Here is a 23520-nt window from a genome sequence, read left to right as displayed (position 1 = left end):
TAGAGAATACATAATGCGTATCGCATTTATTACGGCACATACAAGGTACACGATGCGTGGTCACACTAATGACACATGCGACTAAGCGAAGACGTCTTAAATATCTATAGAATTTATGTTCCAAAATATGAAGTAACGGCTGTTCCTTGCCGTATGTCTCTTACGAGATAATATATGTAGGTAACAAAATAGCGTGATAACTGTACAATTAGAGATTCGTTCTTTTGATTATCACGATATAATCAAGTGCGCTTAGCAACGAGCAACTACGTCGACGATAAAATTGTGTGAATTAAGCTAGAAAGAATCGCACGATGCACGGTTTCACATCTTACATGCATGATCAGCAGTTCAGATCCATATTAATAGTCGTTACTAGAAACTTGTCCCGCGTGAGATACTCAGATATGAATTTAGTGTTAGATCTGAATTTTCTACTCGAACCACACATTGCATTTGCAATCGGTGATTCAGCTGAAAGATTTGCATCTGACTCTAAATTAATATCTGAGTATCTTGCCAGAGGCAAGGTTTCAACTAAGAACTATCGATACGACTTTCAGTTCACTGCATGAGTTACTATCGTTGGAAGATCTATGCGGTGAACTGAGGTGCCGATTAGCACGTGCATCGTGTGTTTCTAGCTTTAGAGCTCGCAAGTATTCGGACATTTGACTATCCGGATATTCGAGATCCAATCCGAAAAGAAAGTACAAAATAAATGAATAAAAAAATTGATTAATTTAGTAACAAAACTATCTGAAATAATTGTTATCCAGATAAATCGATACTATCTGAAATGATTTTTATCCAGATACATTAATCGATACTATCGTCTCAGACTAAATCGTCAAATCGCAATTACAGAATATCGAATTGTTGACTGACAAATAAACAGGGAGAAAGATCTAGATTGCTGCAAACGTGTTCGGCGTGTTCTCCTGCGAACTTAAATCCGGATGCTGATTCGATGCTTCAATTGTTCATATATCTTGGACAATCCGAATCCCCGGATAACCCGTATTTTAAGTGTCACACTTATTTACTATCCAAATAATCGGGCATTCGAATAGTATCAGGTCCGAAAAGATATTGAAGTCCTAGCGTGAATCCCCTGAGGATCTCGAAGACTCGTCCCACCTCCCCGTCGTTCCTTGTGAATACGGGAATAGACTCATACCGTGAAATTGTCTTTGCGTCATTCAATCATTTTGAAGAGTGCGCAGGAGAATATCATGCCAAGAAACTGCAATGAGATTTGGAATTCAATCAAACGTGACATATCCCTTCATACATCGAGAAAAAATGTTCAGTACTTGTAACTATATAGAAAAATAATTATTATAAATTATGATCAAGGGAAAAAATTTGTTTATTAAATTTTACTATAATAGTGACCTTATACATGTCACTAGTATCATTTTCATGTGAAAATAAACGAAAAACATGACTGGAGCCAAAAATAACTATAATTTTAGTTAGATAACTATAATTACTAATTATAATTTCTAACTATAATTTTAGTTAGATAACTATAATTTTAGTTAGTCAACCATTTTTTTCTTTCAGTGTAATAAATATTACGTATCTAAACAACAGACCGCGGTATCTAAACAACAGACAGTACAAACGTTAAATTGGAGGAATAATCGAATGGAAGGAGCTAATAAGAGCCGTTACACAGCTCTGGTAGAGCTCTGGTAAGAGCTCTTATTAGCTCTTTCCAGTGGATTATTGATCGAATATCAGTGGAGCCTCTCTTCCATCTTCCTTTTTTTAAATTCAAGAAGATCCTCAGCCGCCGAGTGAGACGGAAGGAAGAAGGAGAGAGATCGCGAACTGTAAAATTAATTCAATCGCGAAGTCAGCAGCAGTTCGTGCTCGATTTTCCAACGGCGAGACTCTCTTTAGATTTAACAACAGAGGAAATCTATAAAAATGTAAACTGCTTCTTACCATGAGGCATGCGATTGCAATACCGGCGCCACCCATAACGGCCGCGTGCTGCTGCATATAAATTTGCGTCCCGTTGATGCAACCATCCACGTAAGCGTTGGAGGGATTTATCGTGTCCAAGCCGACGTTGCAATGGAATCGCTGGAAAAGGCGAGCAAAACGGACGTCCGTGAGAAGCGACCCCTCGCCACCGAGAAAGCCGATCGGAGTGAAAGCGTGAGAGGATAGGGCGGTTAGGACTCGGTCGATTAAGTAATTGCGGCCCAATTGACGGTCTTCGACGCGAAATCGGCGAGTCGTGAGTGCCCAAAGTCGCGATGGCATCGAATAATTATCGACATCGATTCGCCAATCGCCATTTGAATACCGATCGCGAAAAACGTCCACGTCGTCGTCGACTGTGTACAGTGAGAGAAAAAATGGCTAATCCAACTGAAATTATAATTAATTTTGGCCTTAACCGTACTTTTTGCATGTTCTAACACGAAAATGATAACAATAACATTAGCAGTATAGTAATTATTATAATAATGATTTCCCTATAAGATTATGCAGAGCACATTTGTCGAAAATACATTCTAGAGACGTCCAGAGATATCCCAGATATCTTTGGTATGTTTTTAATCTCTTTAATTGGAATGTCTTAAATGTATTTTGTGTTGTACGAGCAGTTACAAATACCAACCATGTTTTCTCTCAGTATAAATCTAGAGCTTTGTGTGAAAGATCACGTTGAATTTCACGGGCTATTAACTCCACAATGAAACAGACGGTTGTCGTTAGGCAACGGAGTGACGTATCGTAATCATTGCTGCACGCATATAAACGTGCCATCGCGTATCATGAGGCACGTATACGTGGCGAATCACCATCATTACTTACGCACCGCCGCGCACTCGTTGCGACTAACTATTTCATCAACCGACGCGACCAAGTCGACACAATTGATTTTTACCTGGCCAGGCTGAATTTCTCGACAGCAACTCCGCGGCACGTTAAGTCCATAGGTTGCCCAATCCCTCCAGCTGTTCACGCCGCAACAGTGGAGCTGAAATTCGTGAAAGTTCAGAGTTGTGAATTAGCGTGACAAACTTTTCGACTTCCCTCTTATCCAAATAAATGAGATCGGTTAGAAACAAGGAAGTGAAAGAACTACAGTTCCGCAATTATATTTGTGATGATTTTTACTTCATATTCTTGTAGAAAATACTTATCTGACAAAGAGAGGTGTATTATAGACAAAGTATGCACTAAAAAAAAATATTTAAAAGTTAACAAATAATTATTAGGTGGGTTTAATTAATTAATATATTTATTTAAATCAAAATTCCTTTCATTTAAGCCGAGTATTGCTTACTGAAACCGAGTATACTTTATACTTTATACTTTAAATAAAAAGAATTTTGATTTAAATAAATATGTTAATGGTGTCCATCTAATAAATATTAATTTTTAGATATTGTTTTCAGTGTGGATAATTGTATATTAGAAGGTCTGCATGATAATACGTTACGGCGGTAACGCGCAGACTCGCACGGTACAAAGAGGAATTGGATCAAGGCGACTGATAAAATCCTGTGGTGTTACTCACTGTCGATTGCGTGGTGTCCCAGGCGTCCCGGATGGATTGACGATGATCGTAGAGCCGGAGCGTGCTCTTCATCTCCCTGTCGACCGTGCTGAGTAATTTCTCGCGGAAAACGTAACCGAGGACGCCGCCGATCAGCATCGTCACGAACAGCAAAAATAAGATTATGAAGTACTGGAAACAGAAAATGCCCAATCAATGGTACGCAACAAAATCGCACTTCTCATTCGGGAGAATGAGTCCTGGAGTAGAGGGGCGGGGTACTTCTTGACGGGGGAAACTCGATTGACGGCTCGACCGGCGAAAGATATGTAACGCGAGATACGAAAATTGCGAAATCGAGATCTCGATGGCCCAGTTTCGGCGTGCAAACGAATCCTCGAAACTCACCGTCAAGAGCATACACTTGATTTCCCGCGCTGCACCGACGCAACCGAAGAAGGCGATTATCGCCACGACGATCCCGCCGACAAGCAGGACGTAAACCGATCCAGTCAATAGATCATTTCCCACAAGTTCGCCTATCCACGGTATCTTGTCCACCAAGGCCCATATGCCTAAGCCCGTCACGATAAGCCCGCCGATCTGAAAGGCGAATCGAGGTAATACTATGATGATATAATCGTATCTCCAATAATAATACTCAGAGAAAAAAAAATGTTTGATCTAACTGAAATTATTGTTACTTTTGGCCCCAAAACTATATGTTAATTGATCTACTACGGAAATGGTAGTAGTAACATGTAAGGTTATTATTACTAATATTATAGTAGAATTTAAGAAAAAAAAGTTTTCTTGACACCATAATTTATCGTAATTATTTTTCTATGTGAATTATACACGGAAAAAACAATATGGTTGATCCATACAGAAATCTGGTTGTGCCAACCAGATTCAATAGTAAAATACGGAACAACTATTTATGTGGTTGCTGTAACCAAAGAGCAATGGCTAAGTTACTTATGTTGCAGCAGTGATAATACATGGTTAATACAAATGCGGCTCATTACGCGGCAACTACAAATGTATATTTATACACTCAGAACCAATTTTCGCATGTATACATTTCTACGCTGTGCGCGTAGTGAATTGCTTTTGTTTTCTAACATCGCTGCTTTGCAATATAGCATTGATTAATGCAACTATATCGATATTTAGCTTGTCTATGCAAAATGATCCCCTTACTAATTTCTGGTTGCCACAACCAGATCACGCGCAACTTCATTGATGTAGTTGACACACCAAAGTAAGTAAGTCAAATCAACCATACACATAACTATCATACAAAAATATGTAGAATAATGCATCTATTTGCTTATAACTAAATATTTTTTGTTAGATGCATCACATCTCTTTTTTTCCGTGTAGTTATACAAATATGAAGCATTTCTTTTTCTCAGTGAAGGGAAATATTACGCGAGAGCAAGACTCACAAAGATGATGAAATTTGTGAAGAACAAGGAATACTTCATACAGCGGCCGCAGCCGTCCATCTCGCCGTATCCCATCCCGCTTTCTTTGCGTTAATCTGTGGACAAAACGATAGAGAGGCATGAGTAAAACGAGCGGTGCGATTTAACACGATCGGATGTCCGCGGATCCAATTACGGGTGTTCCGCGCGATCAAGTAAATGTCTCGTGTTTTGTACTGAAAAAGCTTTTCATCGTAATTGTCATGATCTGATAAATTATTTTACTTCCCCTTATTTTAGACGTAATAATATTTAGCGGCTCGAACATCACGAGTCATTGTAGAACGCAATTATCTGAATTTTCATTACGGTCACGTACGATGCTCATAATTATGTTCGCGCGTCTCGATGACATCAGACTTATGTTTGGTCCAGTTTGTAGCACCTTGACCGTTCAGCCCTGACCGTATATCCACAGGCGTGGAACATAAATTTCGCGAATCTCCAGTTGTAACATTCATCATCTCGGAGAAACTTAATTTACGATATGGTTAAAGTAAAATTCCTAATTTAATTGAATGCGTTTCTCTTTCTCTCTCTTCTTCTCTTTTGTCACCTATATCCTTTGGTAGTTTTTATGCTTATTAGTCTTATTAGACGTCCCGCTGTTTGCGAACCAGGTGGAAAAACGAGCGTACGTGATGAACGTGAATTTTCACGGCTCGGGAAACAACCGCGAGGTCAGCTTCCTGTTTTGAAGCTAAAATACTGCGCACACGGCTCAATTACTCGCTATTGTTTTTCAAACGCGTATTAAAACCCGATGGAGAATAGCGCAGCGGTGTGCCATTCTCTCGACAACGTCGATATTTATGCCGCGAGGCGTCGAATCAGGAAGATGAGTGCGCGACTTCCACAATGTGATTCCCGTGTAACGTTCGCCTGATGACCCATTTTTTGGTCGAAGGACGCGCTCCACCTGCCTCTCACGCATATACGCGCACGCACGCATCTGCGTAGGTCCCCGGAGCCCAACGACGCAACATGGCCCCCAATTACGGCCAGGAATTAGGTGGCGCGCGTCGAGCGATCACTATCGCTCGCGCAATAATAACGCATACCGCACCTACGTAAGGTTGCGTGTTTTGTAACGTGTGTATAAATGGAGCTCACGGAACCTCGGTCACGCACCGGCACACTGCCTCAAAAACACGTTACACCAGACAGAGAGAGAAAGTGGCCCCCGCTGCTCCCTCCGCATTAAGTAATCCACGGCCGGTGCGAAGCGTAAAAATGACGCGACGCGCAGCTTGCATTCGCGATCTCTCGCGGAGCACTCGGATGACTTCACGACCGTCGCTTCCTCCGTCTTGTATTGCGAAACGCTTAGATCACACTTCGTATAAACCGCATGTGATTACTGCTAGCTCGCATGAGGCCTCACTGAGAGAATCTGTGTATACGCCGACCCAGAAAACGCAAGTGTTTGACGAGCATTTCGAATTAGTGATTGTCGTATTCGTATCGGTTTCCTCGCAACTATTTGCGATAAAAATTGCGATAAATTCAACTGATTGTGCGCATCTCTGTTTGTGGACTCGCTTCATGAATTAATTTGCAACTCAACAACGAGACCGAACATTTTCCGGGAATATTTTCCAGACAATTATGCGCTAAGACGTACTTGTTGATAAATCATTCACTCCCAGCGAAGCAACACGCGAATAAGAACGTATCTAAGCGTTAGGCCTTCTGACATCATCACTTACGTACGCGCCGTGGTTATTCAGCGGAATTCTGAAATATGTAGTTCGTCTATTCTATTACGACTCGTCGAATAACATTCTTTCCTCAAGGCAATGAAGCACACGTCATTCATTTGTCTATCAGTCCAGCGATATCAACATTTGAAAACAACGCATACTTGATTTAAGGCTTTCACTGCAGCTGCAAGTGAAGTCGAAAGTTACTGAATGAGAATGAGAGAGAGAGTGTATGTGTGTGTGTGTGTGTGTATGTGTGTAATGTTTGCAGAAATTAAGTATAGGCATTTGAATGCCTCTGTATACTCATCCTGGTACTTCGAACCAAGAACGACGCTTTTCCCGTGCGCGAGAAATCAGTATCCAATTCGCGCGCCGATCTCTTGGCGAACAATCGCGTATTTATCTCGTGATGCGGCCGCGTAGGCGAGAACATCTCGTGTGTACGCCGTTAAAAATAAATGCGCTCATACACCTGTGAGTGATTTCGAGTCGGCGAGCTGGCGAAAACAATTGTCACGGAATAATCGCCGAAAGAAACGTCCGAAGCGCGAGCCGCTGCGAGCGCGAGTGTGTCGCGATGTACCATCAAGTGTAATGAATGAATGAATCCCGGCTTAACTCGGGATTCTCTGACGAGCACTTTATTTCCAGGCTAGTGCAGGAGGTGTTGCTCCCAAGAGCGACAAACGAGAATTGTCCAGTCAGACGTATGAATCTTTCTTTCAACGGGAAGTTCCAATCATCGAAGGTGTATGAATTAGGCTTCTTACTGTCTAGACGTCTATAGTACTTGTCAGACTTGAAGTTATATATAACAATAGTTTATTGGACTAGATATCTATAATATCTTCAATCATCTTAAATTCAAGACTTGGGTGGCAGCATGTAACAAAAACGCTGAGTACACGAAAAGAATATTATACAGTCTTTTTTCATTAAAAAAAAAAATTCTTTTTAATTTCATTATGTTATTAGTAGCGTAAAAATAGACTGTCAATAAGATCTGTCTTATTAAAGAACATAGTAAATTTGGTCGGAAACATAGCCAATTTTTAATAGCATAGTTCAGTTCAAAAAAAGTTTGATTGAACGAAGCAATTTCTGACGAAATATGAGCGATTCAAAAATTCCGGTTGAGGTTATAACTTAAACAGAGTTCTAGTAATTTCAATCAAATTCTGAGTTGTTTGTATTTCACCAGAATTTGATTTATCCAACTAGACTTCTTTTCCGTGCTCGATTATAAAATTCTATAATAATTTTCACTGTATCTCTACGTATAAGAAAAGACAAGAACCGGGACTCTCTAATGAGCTGAAAGCGGCGTTCTCGAGGGTCGAGGTCGCCGGGTTTTGTTCTTCCAGGTAAATCGTACTATTACGATCCTAGTTCCTGTCTAGCCGTCGTTCGTTTTCGCTTAACCGCGCCGATCCATATTATTTCGCACTGCGCGGCACGTGCACTTCCACGCTTCGATTATCTGACGTTCTCTAACATCTGGTACAATTGCTTGCGACTTATGCGACCGTTACTCATCACGAAAAGTAGTGATCTTTGTAGATGAACGTACACTGCATCGGAAATCCTTGATTACCGGCTTGTGCGACGCGGCCGGCATGCGGGGCACTCTCGCGAGTTGCGAACGCGATGTTTTTCGAAGTGCTGACGTTATCGTACGATGTTGTCAAAGGCGGAAGAAGGATAAAAATGCGTAACTAAAACCGCGAATTAATTTCCGGTGGCGTCGATAGCGCGTTTGAATACAACGAAATAGTATAATTGTCGTCGTACGATGATCGCGACTCGCTGATTGTTAGCTCTATCTGTCAAAGTGTCATGCGCGTGTTTATCGAAACGTTCAAACATATGATGGAGATAACTTTTTATTTTCTTAGGACTTCCTGGTTCGTCATTAGACGTTCAGGTATAAGTAATGTTAATTGAAAAAAAAGAGAAAAGAACAAGCTTCCGCCGTGGTCGCTTTGTCGGACTAATCATTATTCGGGAGACGTGGGCGACTACGTTGATCCATATATTATCTCCTCAACAAACCAAATCATTTCTAATTACACTTCCTTTCTGATTCACGTCCTCAGTATATACGCCGCGACGGATCTACGTCGAGTAAACAAACTAGTCGTTTGTTTTCTTGACACCATAAGTCAGAGCGTGATAACGACTTTATTTGTGCCATCTCACGCTCCCGTGTTACAGCTTTTTCTTACTGGAATATTTATTTCTTGCGGAAGGAACAGAGAGAGAGATTCGCGCGCAAGAGCGTGATGCGCGCGTAAATTGTATCGAGCGGTCGCCCGTTAAGAATCATAAACGGCGGGAAAGTTTGTCGATGAATCACCGTAACGCGACGCGACGCCGCGGCAACGGCGATGGTGCTCTCATGCTCTCTGCATCTCTCGACGTACAATCGAGGCAAAGAAGAAAAGCCATTTCCCCACGCGGAGAGCGCGGTTGGATACGGACGCCGATCGATTGCTCAACGGTCGCTACTCACGTTGATCCCGGGGCAGGTTCCTTTCCCCAGACGGCGGGGTGCGCGGAAAAAAACAAACAATTCCTTTCTCCTGTGGGAAGCCGCCCCCGCTGATAGGATGCGAGTTCTAATAATAATAATTGACAGTACGCACGCGGAAAACGCGTGTCGCGGATAACGTGAACGATACGAAGAAACTCGTAGGAGGCGCCGAGAACGGACCGCCGCGAGACGAGCTGGACGGATCAACGTGGACACAGGCGATTTCAGGCCGAGCCGGAGTGAAACTGAAATGGCAAGACCGACTGAACTTCTACCTCGCAGTTTCTCGTTCTGCCTCTCTCTCTCCTCCTTTTCCCATCCTCGTCTTTCTGTTTAACTCCTACTCTCTCTCCCTTGTTCTCGTAACGGAGTCCCTCTCGTGCGCGTTCTCCCTCTTTCTCTTTCTCTTTCTGTGTCTCTCTCACTCCTTCTCTCTCTCTCTCTCTTTCTCTCCCTCAACGAACCATCACTTACTGTATACGCTCGCGTATACTTGCGTACCCACTACCAATCGTAGTCTAACTATAGCATGGAGTCCATTGTGTGCTGCGAGCCAGTACGGAGCACGAGGTAAACCAGCGACGATGGGGGCCAACGAAAGTGGGGAACCACATTGCCGCATATATATGCATATGTGCGCACATAGGTAGGTAGGTAGGTATGTAGGTAGATGGGTAGGTAGGTAGATAGAAGTAACACGTGTACACGTACGTAAGCACGCATACGCGCGTACGTCGACAGCACGAGGGGACTACTTTTGGGGGACCCACTTTCGACCCGGAATGTGGATGTGTTAATGAAGTCGCAGTTACCCGCGAAGGAGATCTGATCAACTTAACGCACCTCCAATCGGAAAATGCACACCGCGATATCGCGGACGGTCGTCGTACGGTGACGTCTCACTTTCACTGCACGGAATCTAACGAGCGCCATGCGCGGCTCCAGCTAAACTGAGTTTAGCGCTATAAGATGACGATTGTTACGATTGCCGGCGGGATCTTATCCTTAGAAAGTGAATCACGTTTCTATGGCAGATTTCTCGTACCCTTGAGTCTTTATTCCCCGGAAAGGAAACCGTGTAACCAAAACTCCGAAGATCAGACGAGTTATAAAGCCTAGCGCTTCACGATGCTTGTGATCTGTTCTTTGTAACTAAACTGACTGCACTAGCTCGTTCTCTTTCTGTTTTGACATTAAGGGTCGGTTTTCTATTCTAGTGTCTGAACTAGTGTATACTTTCAGAACTTAAGACTCCTAGCCCCCCGCATTGTCTATCTCTTTTTATGACGTCAGAAGTGAGAAAATGCATGCTAAAAATTCTTGCGAAATATGTTAAAATAAAAATATATATCCATAAAGTAACACTTGCAATTGATTAAACAAATTTGTAAGATATTCCGTGCACTCTCTTTTTGCTCTAACAATCAATAATTTGCCGTAAATTAACGTGACATACAATTCATCTTAACCTATATCTTCGCCTATTTCTATTCAGATTAATTTACAATAAATTATTGATTGTTAGAGCAAGAGGGGAGTGCACGGAATATCTTACAAATTTATTTAATTGATTGTTACTTTATGGATATATATCAAGTGTTACTTTATGGATATATATTTTTATTTTAACGTATTTCGCAAGAATTTTTAGCATGCATTTTCTCGCTTCTGACGTTATTAAAAAGAGATAGACAATGCGAGGGACCAGGAGCCTTAAAAAGATATAGATATACAGATGAAACGTGGTGGATGAAAGACGAGAGAGAACTAGTGCAGCCAGTTCAGTAATAGAAAACAGATCCCACTCTTCTAAGTTGCATTCCAAAACGTTTTTTTGTCGAGGAAAATTTTACTTAATTCCTATAGTTCACGTTACATATACTATAGAGTATCGAGTAAAATTTCCTCAAAAAGGACGTCTTGGAATGCAACCTTAAAATAAATCAGTCAAACATCACTGAAAACAGTGAATATACACTGATGGCAATTATAAGTATAGCACTGAAAGTACTCAGTGCTATATTCATAACTGATATCAGTGACTATTCACTTTAAGAGAGTAATACCTATATTACCTGTATACCTGTATTACCTATTAGTTGTATACCTGTTTCTTTTTAAGTCTCAAAAGTGTACGCTAATTCAGCTACGAAAAAGACCTATTATCTCTCGGTCCAAGTTGTTAGCCGGATATGAAAGTTACTAGAAATTACTGGAAATATAAAAATTTTGAAAAATTTCCACTAATTTTCCGTTACATAAACACATTATTCCGTTACATGAACCGAGATATTTTCCATGCACCCGTGCGTATGCTACTGTACCGTATACACCGTAATTATACACGTTACTTGGGTGATTCAATAATCTCTTCTCGTTCCAGAAATTAGATAGACCGGTAACCACGCACGGAAATTCCCGAACGAAACTGTCTGCTCGACACACCTATCAGACTGTGTGCTAACTTCAACTGTCCAAATAAGAGGGCTATCTATTGTCATCGCGAAAGTCTGCGAGCGCTTTTAGTACCTATAATCGTTTATCATCATACTCGCAATTAACTCGGCCGAATCCCAAACAGCATAAATTACTAAAAGATGTCTTAAAGACGTCTAAGAGAAATAGAAACTTCTTTAAGACATCTTTCAATAAATTGTACTGTCTGGGATGCTGCATCGATGTTTGTCCATTTGTTTTTACAACAATTCCTCTGCGTGACATTTATCCTTCATATTTTTAGCCTGGTGCTCATCGAATATGTAATTACTATAAAATTTAGAAAAACAGGTTACATTAACTTTTAAAGGTGCTGTAAAACGCGAGCTATATTTCAACGTGGGCGGGTCGTGGCCATTTTTAAATACATATATCGTGTCCCACGCTTCCGTCATCTCCGAAGTTAGTTCACATTTGATTGCTGTAATTTCTACTGTTTGTTTAGTGACGGCTCCACCCAAATCATAATCGTGAATCCTAATTGAAGCACTCGGCACTTCAGGTGTACGAGTTTTTACCAAGTCGCCGTCATAAGATAAATTTTCTCTTTATTTTGCGCTACGACGAGCATTTTGTAATTTACGGCATTCCATGCAAGCCGAGTTACTTCGGCAGGGCTGTCCGCGATGTAGCCGAGAAATGATCAGTTTTTACTTGTTTCGCGTAAACCTAACCTCCTTCTTTTTCTTGAATATTTTGTATCTCAGAATACATGAAAAAATCAAAGAAATTTGCTCGTTAATAAATGGCAACTTGTACTCGGACCAACGGGTGTTCCAAAAAAGTTCAAGTTGAATGTTTCGATTCGATAAGCATCTCTCGCTGATCACAGCGATATCTATCGAATCGAAACGCACGATGTTCCAGGAGCGCAAGATGGTGGCGAACGTTTTCAAGTCAGATAGGTGCGGTTCAGCCGTCGGTGCGGTTATAATTGTCGTATCAGCGTGACGTTACTTCGACGTGTGATACAACGCGTGTACAAACGCCTCGAGAGGATCGAGATATTCGGCCGAATTGCCCTGGGGAAGCCTTGCCACGACCCTCGCGATTCTGCGAGTCAGCTGACAACTGTTTGTGTACGCGTTGGTGCGTACATCGTGCGTATCGAAAAGTGGCCAGTAATAAGGCTTTACGAGCTGGTATAATCTCGTCGATGGTGTGTTGATCTCTCGACTGCTTGTGAATTTTTTTGTGTACGCCGAACATATGATAGAAAGGCACTAGAGAAAGTAGTATTATCGACAAGTACGGTTCCGTGGAGAGCAGATATCTTGTAAGAATAGAAAAACATCTTACGAAAAATACGGCGATTCGACGTCAATTCAATGAGACGTTGCAAATTCATCTGGATCACAAAGAAAATTCGGCAACACAATCATGGAAAAATTGGAGACATTGGGATGGTGAGTGAGATACCTTGCTGAAGATTACATTTATTTTTTTTATTTCTGCCTAAAGATCAAGTTATAATTTGTGATTACTTTTGAAGTGTAATGTATGATGTCTATTCATTTGATCGGTTTTATTATTAGGTACTTGTCTGATCATGGTTATAACGTGGCAACCGATTCAGGAAACATAACCGACACACAGAAGATAGTTAAACGATTGTTAGATGTATGTATTTTATGGTTCTATGTAGATACACCAATAATATAAATTGCTCAGGATTTTTTATTTGAAGAAAAAATACTAAAAAATTATTCACAGATTGACTTAAGAGAAGTTGGCAGTGGAAATGGAGATCTTAATCAAGGTAATATTATATTACAAATACAGAAAATACGCAATGTTGCTTCACCCAAAGGAAACGAGGAGTCGAGAGCAGCTCCAAGAATGTTAAAATTATCAATGACAGATGGCAAAAATAATTTTCAAGCATTAGAAGTTGAACATATATCGTCTTTAAGGTAAATAAATAAATATTAAAGTACAGTTATTATTTTCATCAAATCTATTTATAATTATTTTATTTTATTATATTTTTCAACTCCTATTTTAGTTTAAATACTCCACCTGGTACAAAAATATTAATAAAGTCAGGAATTTTACCTGTGTCACATGGACTAATCTTATTGAGACCATCACATATAGTTCATGTGCTTGGAGGAAAAGTGGTCAATCTAGTAGAGAAATGGGAATTAAATAAGGTAAGATAATCTGACAAATAAAAAGTAGACTGTTAGCTAAAACTTCATAACAAAACATTCTAATTAAATAATAATTTATATATATGTGATAAGAAAAATAATAATATGATGAATTACAATTAAATCTTTTTAACAAATGTGAACATGTATATGTTTTTCTTATAGAAATTAGCTTTACATACTCGAGCAAGATCTGCTGAAGAAGGTGGGCCTCCACCATGGATACCATTTGGCAAAAAGATAATAAAAGTCTCCGAGCAAGATAAGAACTTTAAAGCTCTGGCAGAAAAAGAAAAACCTAGTAAAGAAAATACAGAATTTGAAACTCAGCGTAAGGACGCAATCGCGGAGGCCGCTAAACAAGGCAGCAAGAAAGTATTCGGAGGTGGAAATAAGCAGGTTTGTGTCTTTCCTTATTCTGTGTCTCCTCAAATAAAAATAATTCGTGTTAATATAATATCTAAAGAATTAATCTATTGCTTACAGCTCTTAGATCATAGTGTACAGAAAATTATAGATCGCGGATTTACTATAGAACAAGCAGAATATGCTTTGAAGGTGAATAGAAATAACGTAGACAAAGCTCTCAAAAGTCTGCAGAAAACCGACAGTAAACATAAGTAGGTATCTATTTTAGATTCCTTTTATCTTTTCCTTATTTGATCACAATCAAATTCTAATTTCATCTGTTACATAGTGCCAAGGAATCCCGAGAGCCACGTGGCAAACGGTTTGAGAAGAAAACTGAGGAGAGTAAACCCAGTAGTGGGAAAATATCTCTTTTCGATTTTCTAGAAGATAAATTACCTGTGCAGCCCGAAAGCGTCGATACAACCAGTTCATTTCACAACAACTATACGCAGAATAGCGAAAGTAATCAAGATCGCCTAGAATCGCGAAACGCTGACGCGCAATCTGGAAGAGGTGTGCGGTATGTAACTGCTTCATAAGATAAATTAATAATATTGCACAAAGCACCGATTTTTCTAATATCAATTTTTACTTAACAGGGGCCAAAAAGGAGGTCGGGGATATCAACCACCCCCGAGACACGCGGAGGAACATAGAAATAATAAACGGACGACTAATAGCAATTCTACCACGCCTTCATATCCGCAATATAATAGTGGTGGTAACACACAGCAAAACAAACCACCGAGATTTCAACGCAACCAAGAATCTCAGCATCAGTATCAACATAATGGAGGTAGAGAAGCGTATCAGAGGTCTTCTCAGACAAGCGATTATAGAAACTCGTTCGCTCAGTCGCGCACAAGTAACACAAATGTCAGTGATAGTGGTAACGAGAATTATAACAAGAACCAAACCGACATACTGGGGAAAACTCATCTCGGTAGTAACAGAAACTATAATCACGTCGAGCCTGACGCCAGAAATAAGCAGTCTTATGATGCTTCTTATGGTAGGCATAATCGAGCGCAACAAGACGGAGCTTCTAAAGTATATTCTTCTAATGCAACTGAAAAGAATTTTAAGACTCAACCTAAATATCAGGCAAATCATAACACCGACAATAGGATGCCTATGAATCTCCATACGCAAAGAAATGAAAACAATTATAGCAATCAAAACGCCGTTCCCGCAAGTAATACATGGGTGTGGCGAGTAGGTGACAAGTGCATGGCTAAATATTGGGAAGATAATAGGGTATGTATCATTTTTCTCTCATTACGCACGCGATCGTAATTATTATGCGTGAGAAATTGATGATTTAAATTTTCTGCACAAACTTTAGTATTACAATGCCGAAGTTACTGGCGTTTCCGAGAGGACTTGCGTAGTACAGTTCAAAGAATTTGAAAACTATGAGGAGGTGTTGCAAGTGGATTGTATACCAATTACTGAAGATGTATGTATAGTTACACAGTAAAATGTATTATATTAAGCATTAAATTGATACAATAATATTTTTAATTGCTACAATTTCAGGCTCAAGATCCTATTACGGATACAAGACGACACGATCAACGTTTAAACAATCGGCAGCCACGTTACGATCAGAGCCATAATCATATAAATGGTAAATAACAAAAATTCACTCTTGAAATTTTATCATTCCAAGAAAATCCTATGATATTTCTGGAATATTATTTTAATCTTAAATTGTGACTGACAGCAGGTATGGAATTTCGACGAGGTGGAAGTGGCACCACTAGTAACAAAGGATACAATAAGAAACGAAATCAGCAACGGAGTACACAACCTATTTATCAACCGCCAGCGCAAAGAGGCTACAATTCTATGCCAATTAGTAGTAATCCAAATAGCACTCAACATAATTCCTTTCTTTAATGTAACATTAGTCTCACGTCTTTAGTAAAGGATGTATTGAAATCTCGCTAAATATAATTGAGACAGTTGCATTTGCTACTGATAAACGATCTAACCGATTGCCACACTAATAAAAAGAAGATTTAGATGTTGATAATAGGCAATGAGTTATGTGTCGCGTTTGATTTCTATTCGAGTTAGATAAAACACGCAACAATTTAAGCATAAATTAAAACTGATTTTTCATGGCTCATACACGGGAAAGAGTAATTGAAAAGACTCCTATTGTAAAATATCGATTGTGTTCTCAAAATATTATACTATTTGTATTGTAGAAAAATTGATTCTTAATACTGGAGAGCAGAGTAAATGTATCTCTGTACCTCGTCCACTTTAGCTGTAATACTAATAAATCTTGTAATATCTAATTAAAATGTAAACTTGATTTTTACTTTCTCTCGATGTTAATAAGTTCAATATCATATTATATATCTCTGCTGTAACAAGAAGTGAAACTGCCAGTTTAAAACAATGAGAAATTTGGATTTGCACCTAATATTTTTTCACCATCTACATACTGTCAAGAGCAATATCCTGCAATATAATTTTTTCCATTCATCAGAAGGTTTTATACTTTCTTTATTCAATTTATATATGTAATTTATTAAATATGGTAAAATCGTTGTAGAAACTGCTCAGTAAGCAAATGTGAGAATGCTGTGTGCCTATATTCTTGAAATTTTTGCGTATACATGATTTTCATTGCGCAGCTATTTTACGGCATGATTAAACTTGCGCAGTAAAACTTACATATACGTAATTATTTCAAGAATAAGAGCCAAGGTATCGAAAAATTGGCAATACTAACTTATTATTGAGGTATACTACTTGAAAAAATGACCCATCTGACTGCCGTTGAGTTGTACTACGCGCTGAATTCTTCGTTAAAGATAGTGGCGGCTCGTAGCGGACATTTTGGAAATAAAAATAAGTAACAGAGCCCTTATTCTTGAAAGGCCCAATCCATTAAGCGTCTTCTACAATGACAGTAGGAGAAGTAGTAAGAAATAAGCAGTAAGCAAATTGACCAATTCCATTCTCACGTTTCAAAAATAATCGATTGTGATTGGTCTATTTACTTACTGCTTATTTCTTACTACTACTCCTACTGCCATTGTAGAAGACGCTTTACAATAAATGGAGTAAGGAATAGGAGTAGGAGTAAAAAATAAGCAGTAAGCAAATTGACTAATTCCATTCTCACGTTTCAAAAATAATCGATTGTGATTGGTCTATTTACTTACTGCTTATTTCTTACTACTACTCCTACTGCCATTGTAGAAGACGCTTTACAATAAATGGAGTAAGGAATAGGAGTAGGAGTAAAAAATAAGCAGTAAGCAAATTGACTAATTCCATTCTCACGTTTCAAAAATAATCGATTGTGATTGGTCTATTTACTTACTGCTTATTTCTTACTACTACTCCTACTGCCATTGTAGAAGACGCTTTACAATAAATGGAGTAAGGAATAGGAGTAGGAGTAAAAAATAAGCAGTAAGCAAATTGACTAATTCCATTCTCACGTTTCAAAAATAATCGATTGTGATTGGTCTGTTTACTTACTGTTTATTTTTTAAGCCCATTCTACAATTGCGTGAACGTAGTTGTAAGTGGTTGTAAGCGATTACGACAACCAATCAGAGTAAAGCAATCAGTGAAGCGTCTTCTACAATGGCAGTAGGAGTAGTAGTAAGAAATAAGCAGTAAATAAATAGACCAATCACAATCGATTATTTTTGAAACGTAAGAATGGAATTGGTCAATTTGCTTACTGCTTATTTCTTACTACTACTCCTACTGCCATTGTAGAAGACGCTTGAATAAAACATTCGGATTTTTGACTCTTAAGGACGTCTACATTGGAAGTAAATAGCAAGAAGTAGGAAGTAAGAGTAAGAAATTGACTAACCACAGCCGAATGTGAGAAGAATAATCAACTATGATTGGTCAATTTCTTATTCTTACTTTCTACTTCTTACTATTTACTTCCAATGTAGACGTCCCTTTACGTTCACGACTACGCTTACGCAATTGTAGAATGGGCTTTACTTCTACTCCTACTCCTTACTCCATCTATTGTAGATCGGGCAAAATAGTTGCATATACGCAAGTTTTACTGCGCACGTTTAATCATACCATAAAATAGCTGCGTAATGAAAATTACGTATACGCAAAAATTTCAAGAATTTCAAGAATTTCAAGAAAAGGCCCAGGGGTCCGATTCTTCACGGTGTGCGAGTGAGAATACGCATGCGAAAATCTATATATACGTAACGTGAACTATACATTTTCACACGCGTATCTCATTCGCATACCGTCAAGAATCGAGCTCCAAGTCCTTTCCAAAGAGAAGCTTTTAATGTACCTTAGAGTCCTTTTATTTCCAAATAGAACGATTCAACGATGAATCGAACCTTTTTATTCGCAAATGGCCCAACGATTTCTATTTTTCACTTGACTGGAAGATATCGGAAAGACGATCGATGTTTTAACAAAAAAAGACTAAAAGCAACTGATTTATCAGTTGAATATCGTCAATTCTGATGATATACAATTCATCTACAGATTTTGAGTCATCATTATGAGTCATCATTCGTATCGCGTTATCGTTTCTTATCTATCATCGTCGAGAACTCGATAACATCGTCGCGTGTAATGCTCTCGTCCGAAACTTCTTATCGCAACTTTGACGTTTCGTGGTACACTTGCATACATATTTTTTGCTTCCCTTCTTCACTTTCTACGTCTTGGAAACGTCGGAAATTCGTACGAAACGTGATAGCATACAGCGCGCGTTGGCTCGCCCGCTCGCTCGTCACGCGCGCTGGACATGTGACCCGTTTAAAGTTTCACCGTGCGTCCGTTCGTTCGTCCGACTAGCCAACCAACTACCCGAGCTGTGCAGTTGGAGCCTCCCACTACGAGGCTGCGACAGTTCTCTCTAGGTTATGTTGTTGTGTTTACATCGTCGTCCGTGGGTCTCTGATTGATCCACGTTTGTTTCGCCGCACACATTCACGCGCAGTCTGTCGTGTCGTCGACGGGCTCAAACGGGTTGGCTGAGCGAAATATGAGAAGGATATACCGAAGACGTGCGATCGAAACGACGACGACGACTAGAACGGATCTGCAGCCAGATTACTACGTCGTGTCTGCGAGCTAATTCGATAACGGTCCAAGGTTCGTATGTACATTCTGCATTGTTCCTTCGCATCTCGCTCTTCCTCTCATCCTCTGTCTCTCTCGTGTCTGGCACACGCAGCTTCCTCACATTTACGCACAGCGCAATCAAACGAGAGCGAAAGTCGCGTCGCTTCGCACGTTTTCCACGCACGGGAGAAGGAGGTGTGTCTCTCTCTCTCTCTTTCTCTCTCTCTCTCTCTCTGTCTCTCTGTGCGTCGATCGATCTCTTCATGCGTGACGCTTTTTCGTCAAAAGCGCTGGCCATCGTGTGAAACCTTGTCCTATTTCTGTAGAATCGGGTATATACATATACATATATATACAATATGCTTTCGTGTGTGTGTATACACATTATAAAGCAGCGCTTGCGATTACTCGCCACTGACATTCGCCCCGCCGCCGCCGTCGCCGCGCGTAATCGCGAGCGGTTACGAATCTTTCGTGACCTTGGCAGCATGTATTTCGTCGCTGCAACCGAAACGCGTGTTTGTCTTACCTGCGATCTCTGAATGACTATAGAAAAACTCGTCATTTCGCTAACGTCTAAGAAATTAGTGTCGTACGTACGATTCGGCTTGGACATTAACTTATTTATAATATTCGATTGGATGGAGATATTTAAATTGAACGCGTTAATTGAATACTAATTACACGTCTTAAATGGAAATCGACGTACGACCTACGTCGTTGCGCTCGAAATCTATTACTATTACGTGTTTCGAAAAAATTTCAGAACTAATTACATCATCCGAGTCTCTAATTAATTTAGTCTCATGACTCATGAAGCTAACTTCACTACTCACCATAATACCAACACTTGCATTAATTAATGCATGATGGATTGAACCTGAGATAATGCACCAGTTGATTGTGCCTGTTGATATTTCAAAGTTTATGAAACACTGATGATTGATGAACTATGATGACTAATATAAAATATTTTCACTATCCTGATAGGATACAGCTGTGTTATGAGTGTTGGCTTATCCATGTACGATGGTCTGGAGAATGACAGTGCTCCTGGCAATGGGCTGGAAACCAATGGGAGTACTACGAAGAAGTTGGCCAGGGGTATCTCCCGTGCTACAGAGAATGCAGCGATCATCTCCTATGCTCGCTCACAACTCACATCCTTAGGAGTTCTGGATACACCTGAATATACATTTTCGTTGCCAGATTTGTCTGTGTATCCAGGTATTATTCTTTTACATACTTATATTCTTATATGCTTCCATATGTAATGTATATCTTACTCTGAATATCTGCTAACACAGATTGTTAATACTTTAGATTCATTCAGGAAATTCTTGGAGAAGGATCTAATAGAGAATGGATGTTTGAGTTCCCTGGAGGCTGCGGGTCGTCTGAACTGGTGGTACAAGAATGGAAGCAACAGAATCCTCTGGCCACTGGCAACGACCGGGGACGGTAATTGCTTGCTTCACGCTGCATCGTTGGGCATGTGGGGCTTTCACGATAGATTACTCACGTTAAGGGAGGCACTGCATAATACTTTAACGAAAGGAGAATATAGGCATGCTCTCTTCAGGTAAAATTCAAGGTATTAATATCGTAATCGCTGAGAGAAATAATTACGAGAATACAATGCTATTATCATTAGGCGATGGAAATGGAGACAAACGGGCTTGAACGCGGTGGCAGGATTATCGTACACTGAGTCAGAGTGGTTGTCAGAGTGGCAAAGTATAGTAGACATGGCCTCACCGACAGTTAGAAACCAAACTGTTACCTCTTATCAGAGCCTTGAAGAGGTATATCCTTACCTTTCATCATGTAAATAGACAATTTTATTCTGAAAACTTGACGCATGATTTTCGTTTCAGATACACGTCTTAACCTTGGCTCACGCCTTAAGGAGGCCTATAATAGTTATAGCAGAAACTATGCTGAAGGATGCCGAGGGAATAGCCCTGGCGCCGATTCCGTTCGGTGGAGTGTATTTGCCATTGGAAGTGTCGCCCTCGCGTTGTCATCGAACACCTCTGCTCCTGGCGTATCATTCTGCTCACTTTTCACCACTTGTGACAGTAGATGGCTGCAACGATTACGGCAGCGCCTGCGGCGAAGGAGTTAGTATACCTTTAGTGGACCCAGACACAGGCAAGCTATTGCCGGTTTTGTTCGCCGTGGATCCTGGTCCTGATTGGGATTGGGTAGACGGTTTACGAGAGTTGTTGTCTTGTCAACAAGATACTGTACGTATATTGCGTCACTTATATCTCTTAAACTGCCAACAGACTCGTGAGAATTTTCCATTCGCACTGTGTAGTGGAAGGTTCTCTCGTTGATCTTGTTGGTGGTGTTAAATTATTAGCAAATATAATGAAGTCGTTTCTATCGTTTATTGCGTGCAGATGGAAATTTTGTTACGAGAGTATTTGGATTGCGAATATCAAAGCTTCATAACTGAAGATATAGATCGATTTGGCGATACGAATGGTTTCCTGTCAAAAACGGCGAAACAACTGTTGCAACAAGTCGGGTCAATTGGCAGATCCGTCAGCAAGAAACTGTGGCCTAACATGACAAAGAGACCAAAAAGTCCGCCCGTTGCGGGTGGCGGTGTTTCTACGGAGGGTCTGTTGTGTGTGAGAATAAAGAGCAGACGTCATCAGTATGTAGACCAGATGCTTCAGAATTATCTTCAGTACGCTCATTCAAAGTATGTATCTCGGTTGTGCATGAGAGATATGTACGAAAGTCCACGCAGTAACGAATTATACGGGTTTGCTGCACGTAGGTATCTGCAGGATCACCAGGTGGACGATACAGGCAGCGAACTGAACTACGGCGCTGGGAAGTCCAAGTTTTACGCTGCCAGTGATCACGGTAGTCACGCGAACGTCAGCAAATTATTGCCTACAAATCCAAACAAAGACCAAACGCTTTATCTTGCAAAGTATGTTGATGTAAAATGCTTGATCATTAAGGAACTATTATTTTCAATTCGATAAATTGATATATTCGCTCCGCAGATCTACATTTTATAAGGATCAAGCGACAACCGATACGGGGCCAGAAATTCAGAATAATAGTGACAATTCGAAGGTACGTCAAATAAATTTCGATCAACATCGCGGAAAATAAGCTCTTTCGATTTAAGATCTTTGTAAGATGGGCGACGTTTACAGGACACCGTGAAGTTGTGTCGCAGTGAACACTGCTCATATTTTGGATCGTCGGAAAATCAATATTACTGCTCCCAATGCTGGACTAAGCAACGTAATCAGTAAACAGCCGTCCTTAATCACACATGACAATAATCTCCGTTTAATACTGCTCGAACTAAACTACTAAATAATTAGTAGATGTTACGCGTTAGCCGTAAGGTAAAGCTGATAAGATATATGTCATCAACATATCATGCTTTTTCCTAATTCGTTTCTTTTTCCTTTTTTGTTTTCGTTATTACCGCAAAGTATTTATTATTTTATTATTCGTTACCTATTTATTAACATTTGTCATCTAAAAACAACATATCAGATACACAGGGTTCGACTAAACGACATACGTGTTTACTGATGTAGTGCGCGCCTTATTGTTTCCATGTTTCAAATCTAGAGAAACAAATTTTTGTTTGTTTTAGCATACTTAAGGAACTAGTAATTTATATTTTATTTCAAAACAGTTGAATTTTGCGCAATTTCTCGATGTATATACGTGCCTTCTGTCATGTATGTGCGGAACAAAAAAAAACACAAATACTCCCTTAATACCACCGTGATAAGGACCTTTACTACCTCCAGTTTTCAATTGTAATACTCGATATGTAATTATTAGTGGTTTACAATTCGTTGTGGAATCCTGCAAGATGATATGGAAACATTGCGTTTATAATCTCATTATCTCGTGCAATTGATGTGTATGTCAAAGTTGTGTGAAGAATAAACCATATTTTTCTACGCGTCGCGTAGTCCTTAGTTTTCTTCGCATAGAATGTATCATTAATAATAATAATAGTAAGAAGAAAAGGTACACAAATCCAATATTTTGCCATAATAAAATGTATTTACACATATTTCCTCGCATTAGCCTATCGTCACGTGAAAAAGGTCGT

General features: G+C 39.9%; 3 protein-coding genes across 12 annotated transcripts; 2 read left to right on the top strand and 1 right to left on the bottom strand.

The window, feature by feature from the left end:
* Positions 1 to 18643, bottom strand: LOC116840858 (CD151 antigen). Of its 5 annotated transcripts, none has more exons than XM_032808147.1 (7): positions 18625 to 18643; positions 4978 to 5072; positions 3935 to 4129; positions 3548 to 3718; positions 2912 to 3004; positions 1957 to 2097; positions 1 to 1246 (listed from the first exon to the last, which is right to left on the bottom strand). In XM_032808147.1, exons 2-7 carry the CDS (start codon positions 5050 to 5052, stop codon positions 1199 to 1201), a joined length of 723 nt encoding a protein of 240 aa, XP_032664038.1. In that variant the 5' UTR covers positions 5053 to 5072; positions 18625 to 18643; the 3' UTR covers positions 1 to 1198. The 5 variants fall into 5 exon arrangements, with proteins under 5 accessions (XP_032664038.1, XP_032664036.1, XP_032664034.1 ...); XM_032808145.1 differs by lacking the exon at positions 18625 to 18643 and adding an exon at positions 10099 to 10172; XM_032808143.1 differs by lacking the exon at positions 18625 to 18643 and adding an exon at positions 9235 to 9512.
* On the top strand, positions 12609 to 16636 carry LOC116840856 (tudor domain-containing protein 3). Of its 2 annotated transcripts, none has more exons than XM_032808135.1 (11): positions 12609 to 13157; positions 13287 to 13371; positions 13465 to 13664; positions 13757 to 13904; positions 14070 to 14303; positions 14391 to 14524; positions 14602 to 14835; positions 14915 to 15572; positions 15661 to 15774; positions 15855 to 15945; positions 16042 to 16636. In XM_032808135.1, the coding sequence occupies exons 1-11, from the start codon at positions 13132 to 13134 to the stop codon at positions 16215 to 16217; spliced, it is 2100 nt and encodes a 699-aa protein (XP_032664026.1). In that variant the 5' UTR covers positions 12609 to 13131; the 3' UTR covers positions 16218 to 16636. The 2 variants fall into 2 exon arrangements, with proteins under 2 accessions (XP_032664026.1, XP_032664027.1); XM_032808136.1 differs by having other exon boundaries at positions 12612 to 13157; positions 16045 to 16636.
* A 306-nt stretch (positions 18644 to 18949) lies between the features above and the next one.
* LOC116840857 (OTU domain-containing protein 7B-like) lies at positions 18950 to 23365 on the top strand. 5 transcript variants are annotated; one of them, XM_032808142.1, is made up of 9 exons: positions 18950 to 19439; positions 20400 to 20636; positions 20733 to 20991; positions 21064 to 21214; positions 21287 to 21658; positions 21818 to 22125; positions 22204 to 22362; positions 22439 to 22511; positions 22578 to 23365. In XM_032808142.1, the coding sequence occupies exons 2-9, from the start codon at positions 20414 to 20416 to the stop codon at positions 22602 to 22604; spliced, it is 1572 nt and encodes a 523-aa protein (XP_032664033.1). In that variant the 5' UTR covers positions 18950 to 19439; positions 20400 to 20413; the 3' UTR covers positions 22605 to 23365. The 5 variants fall into 5 exon arrangements, with proteins under 5 accessions (XP_032664033.1, XP_032664028.1, XP_032664032.1 ...); XM_032808137.1 differs by having other exon boundaries at positions 18952 to 19439; positions 22595 to 23365; XM_032808141.1 differs by lacking the exon at positions 18950 to 19439 and adding an exon at positions 19585 to 19604 and having other exon boundaries at positions 22595 to 23365.
* The last annotated feature ends 155 nt before the right edge of the window (positions 23366 to 23520 follow it).

This window comes from Odontomachus brunneus, unplaced genomic scaffold, assembly GCF_010583005.1.
Source record: "Odontomachus brunneus isolate Ranch 3 - 2012 unplaced genomic scaffold, Obru_v1 Obru_scaffold_012, whole genome shotgun sequence".
Lineage (NCBI taxonomy): Eukaryota > Metazoa > Arthropoda > Insecta > Hymenoptera > Formicidae > Odontomachus > Odontomachus brunneus.
Note: the sequence above shows the minus strand (reverse complement) of the source record. Positions and strands in the feature narration are given on the sequence as shown.

Excerpts from the sequence above, each read along its gene's own strand:
- LOC116840858 (XM_032808147.1), bottom strand. The coding sequence starts at position 5,052 with ATGGGATACGGCGAGATGGACGGCTGCGGCCGCTGTATGAAGTATTCC. Across the intron at positions 4,130-4,977 it reads TCACAAATTTCATCATCTTT|ATCGGCGGGCTTATCGTGAC; the intron begins GTGAGTCTTGCT and ends TTCGCCTTTCAG. Across the intron at positions 2,098-2,911 it reads GAGAAATTCAGCCTGGCCAG|CGATTCCATTGCAACGTCGG; the intron begins GTAAAAATCAAT and ends CGCCTTTTCCAG.
- LOC116840856 (XM_032808135.1), top strand. The coding sequence starts at position 13,132 with ATGGAAAAATTGGAGACATTGGGATG. Across the intron at positions 13,372-13,464 it reads TAGTTAAACGATTGTTAGAT|ATTGACTTAAGAGAAGTTGG; the intron begins GTATGTATTTTA and ends AATTATTCACAG. Across the intron at positions 15,775-15,854 it reads GTATACCAATTACTGAAGAT|GCTCAAGATCCTATTACGGA; the intron begins GTATGTATAGTT and ends CTACAATTTCAG.
- LOC116840857 (XM_032808137.1), top strand. The coding sequence starts at position 20,414 with ATGAGTGTTGGCTTATCCATGTACGATGGTCTGGAGAATGACAGTGCT. Across the intron at positions 21,215-21,286 it reads CTTATCAGAGCCTTGAAGAG|ATACACGTCTTAACCTTGGC; the intron begins GTATATCCTTAC and ends TTTTCGTTTCAG. Across the intron at positions 22,363-22,438 it reads CAAACGCTTTATCTTGCAAA|ATCTACATTTTATAAGGATC; the intron begins GTATGTTGATGT and ends TTCGCTCCGCAG.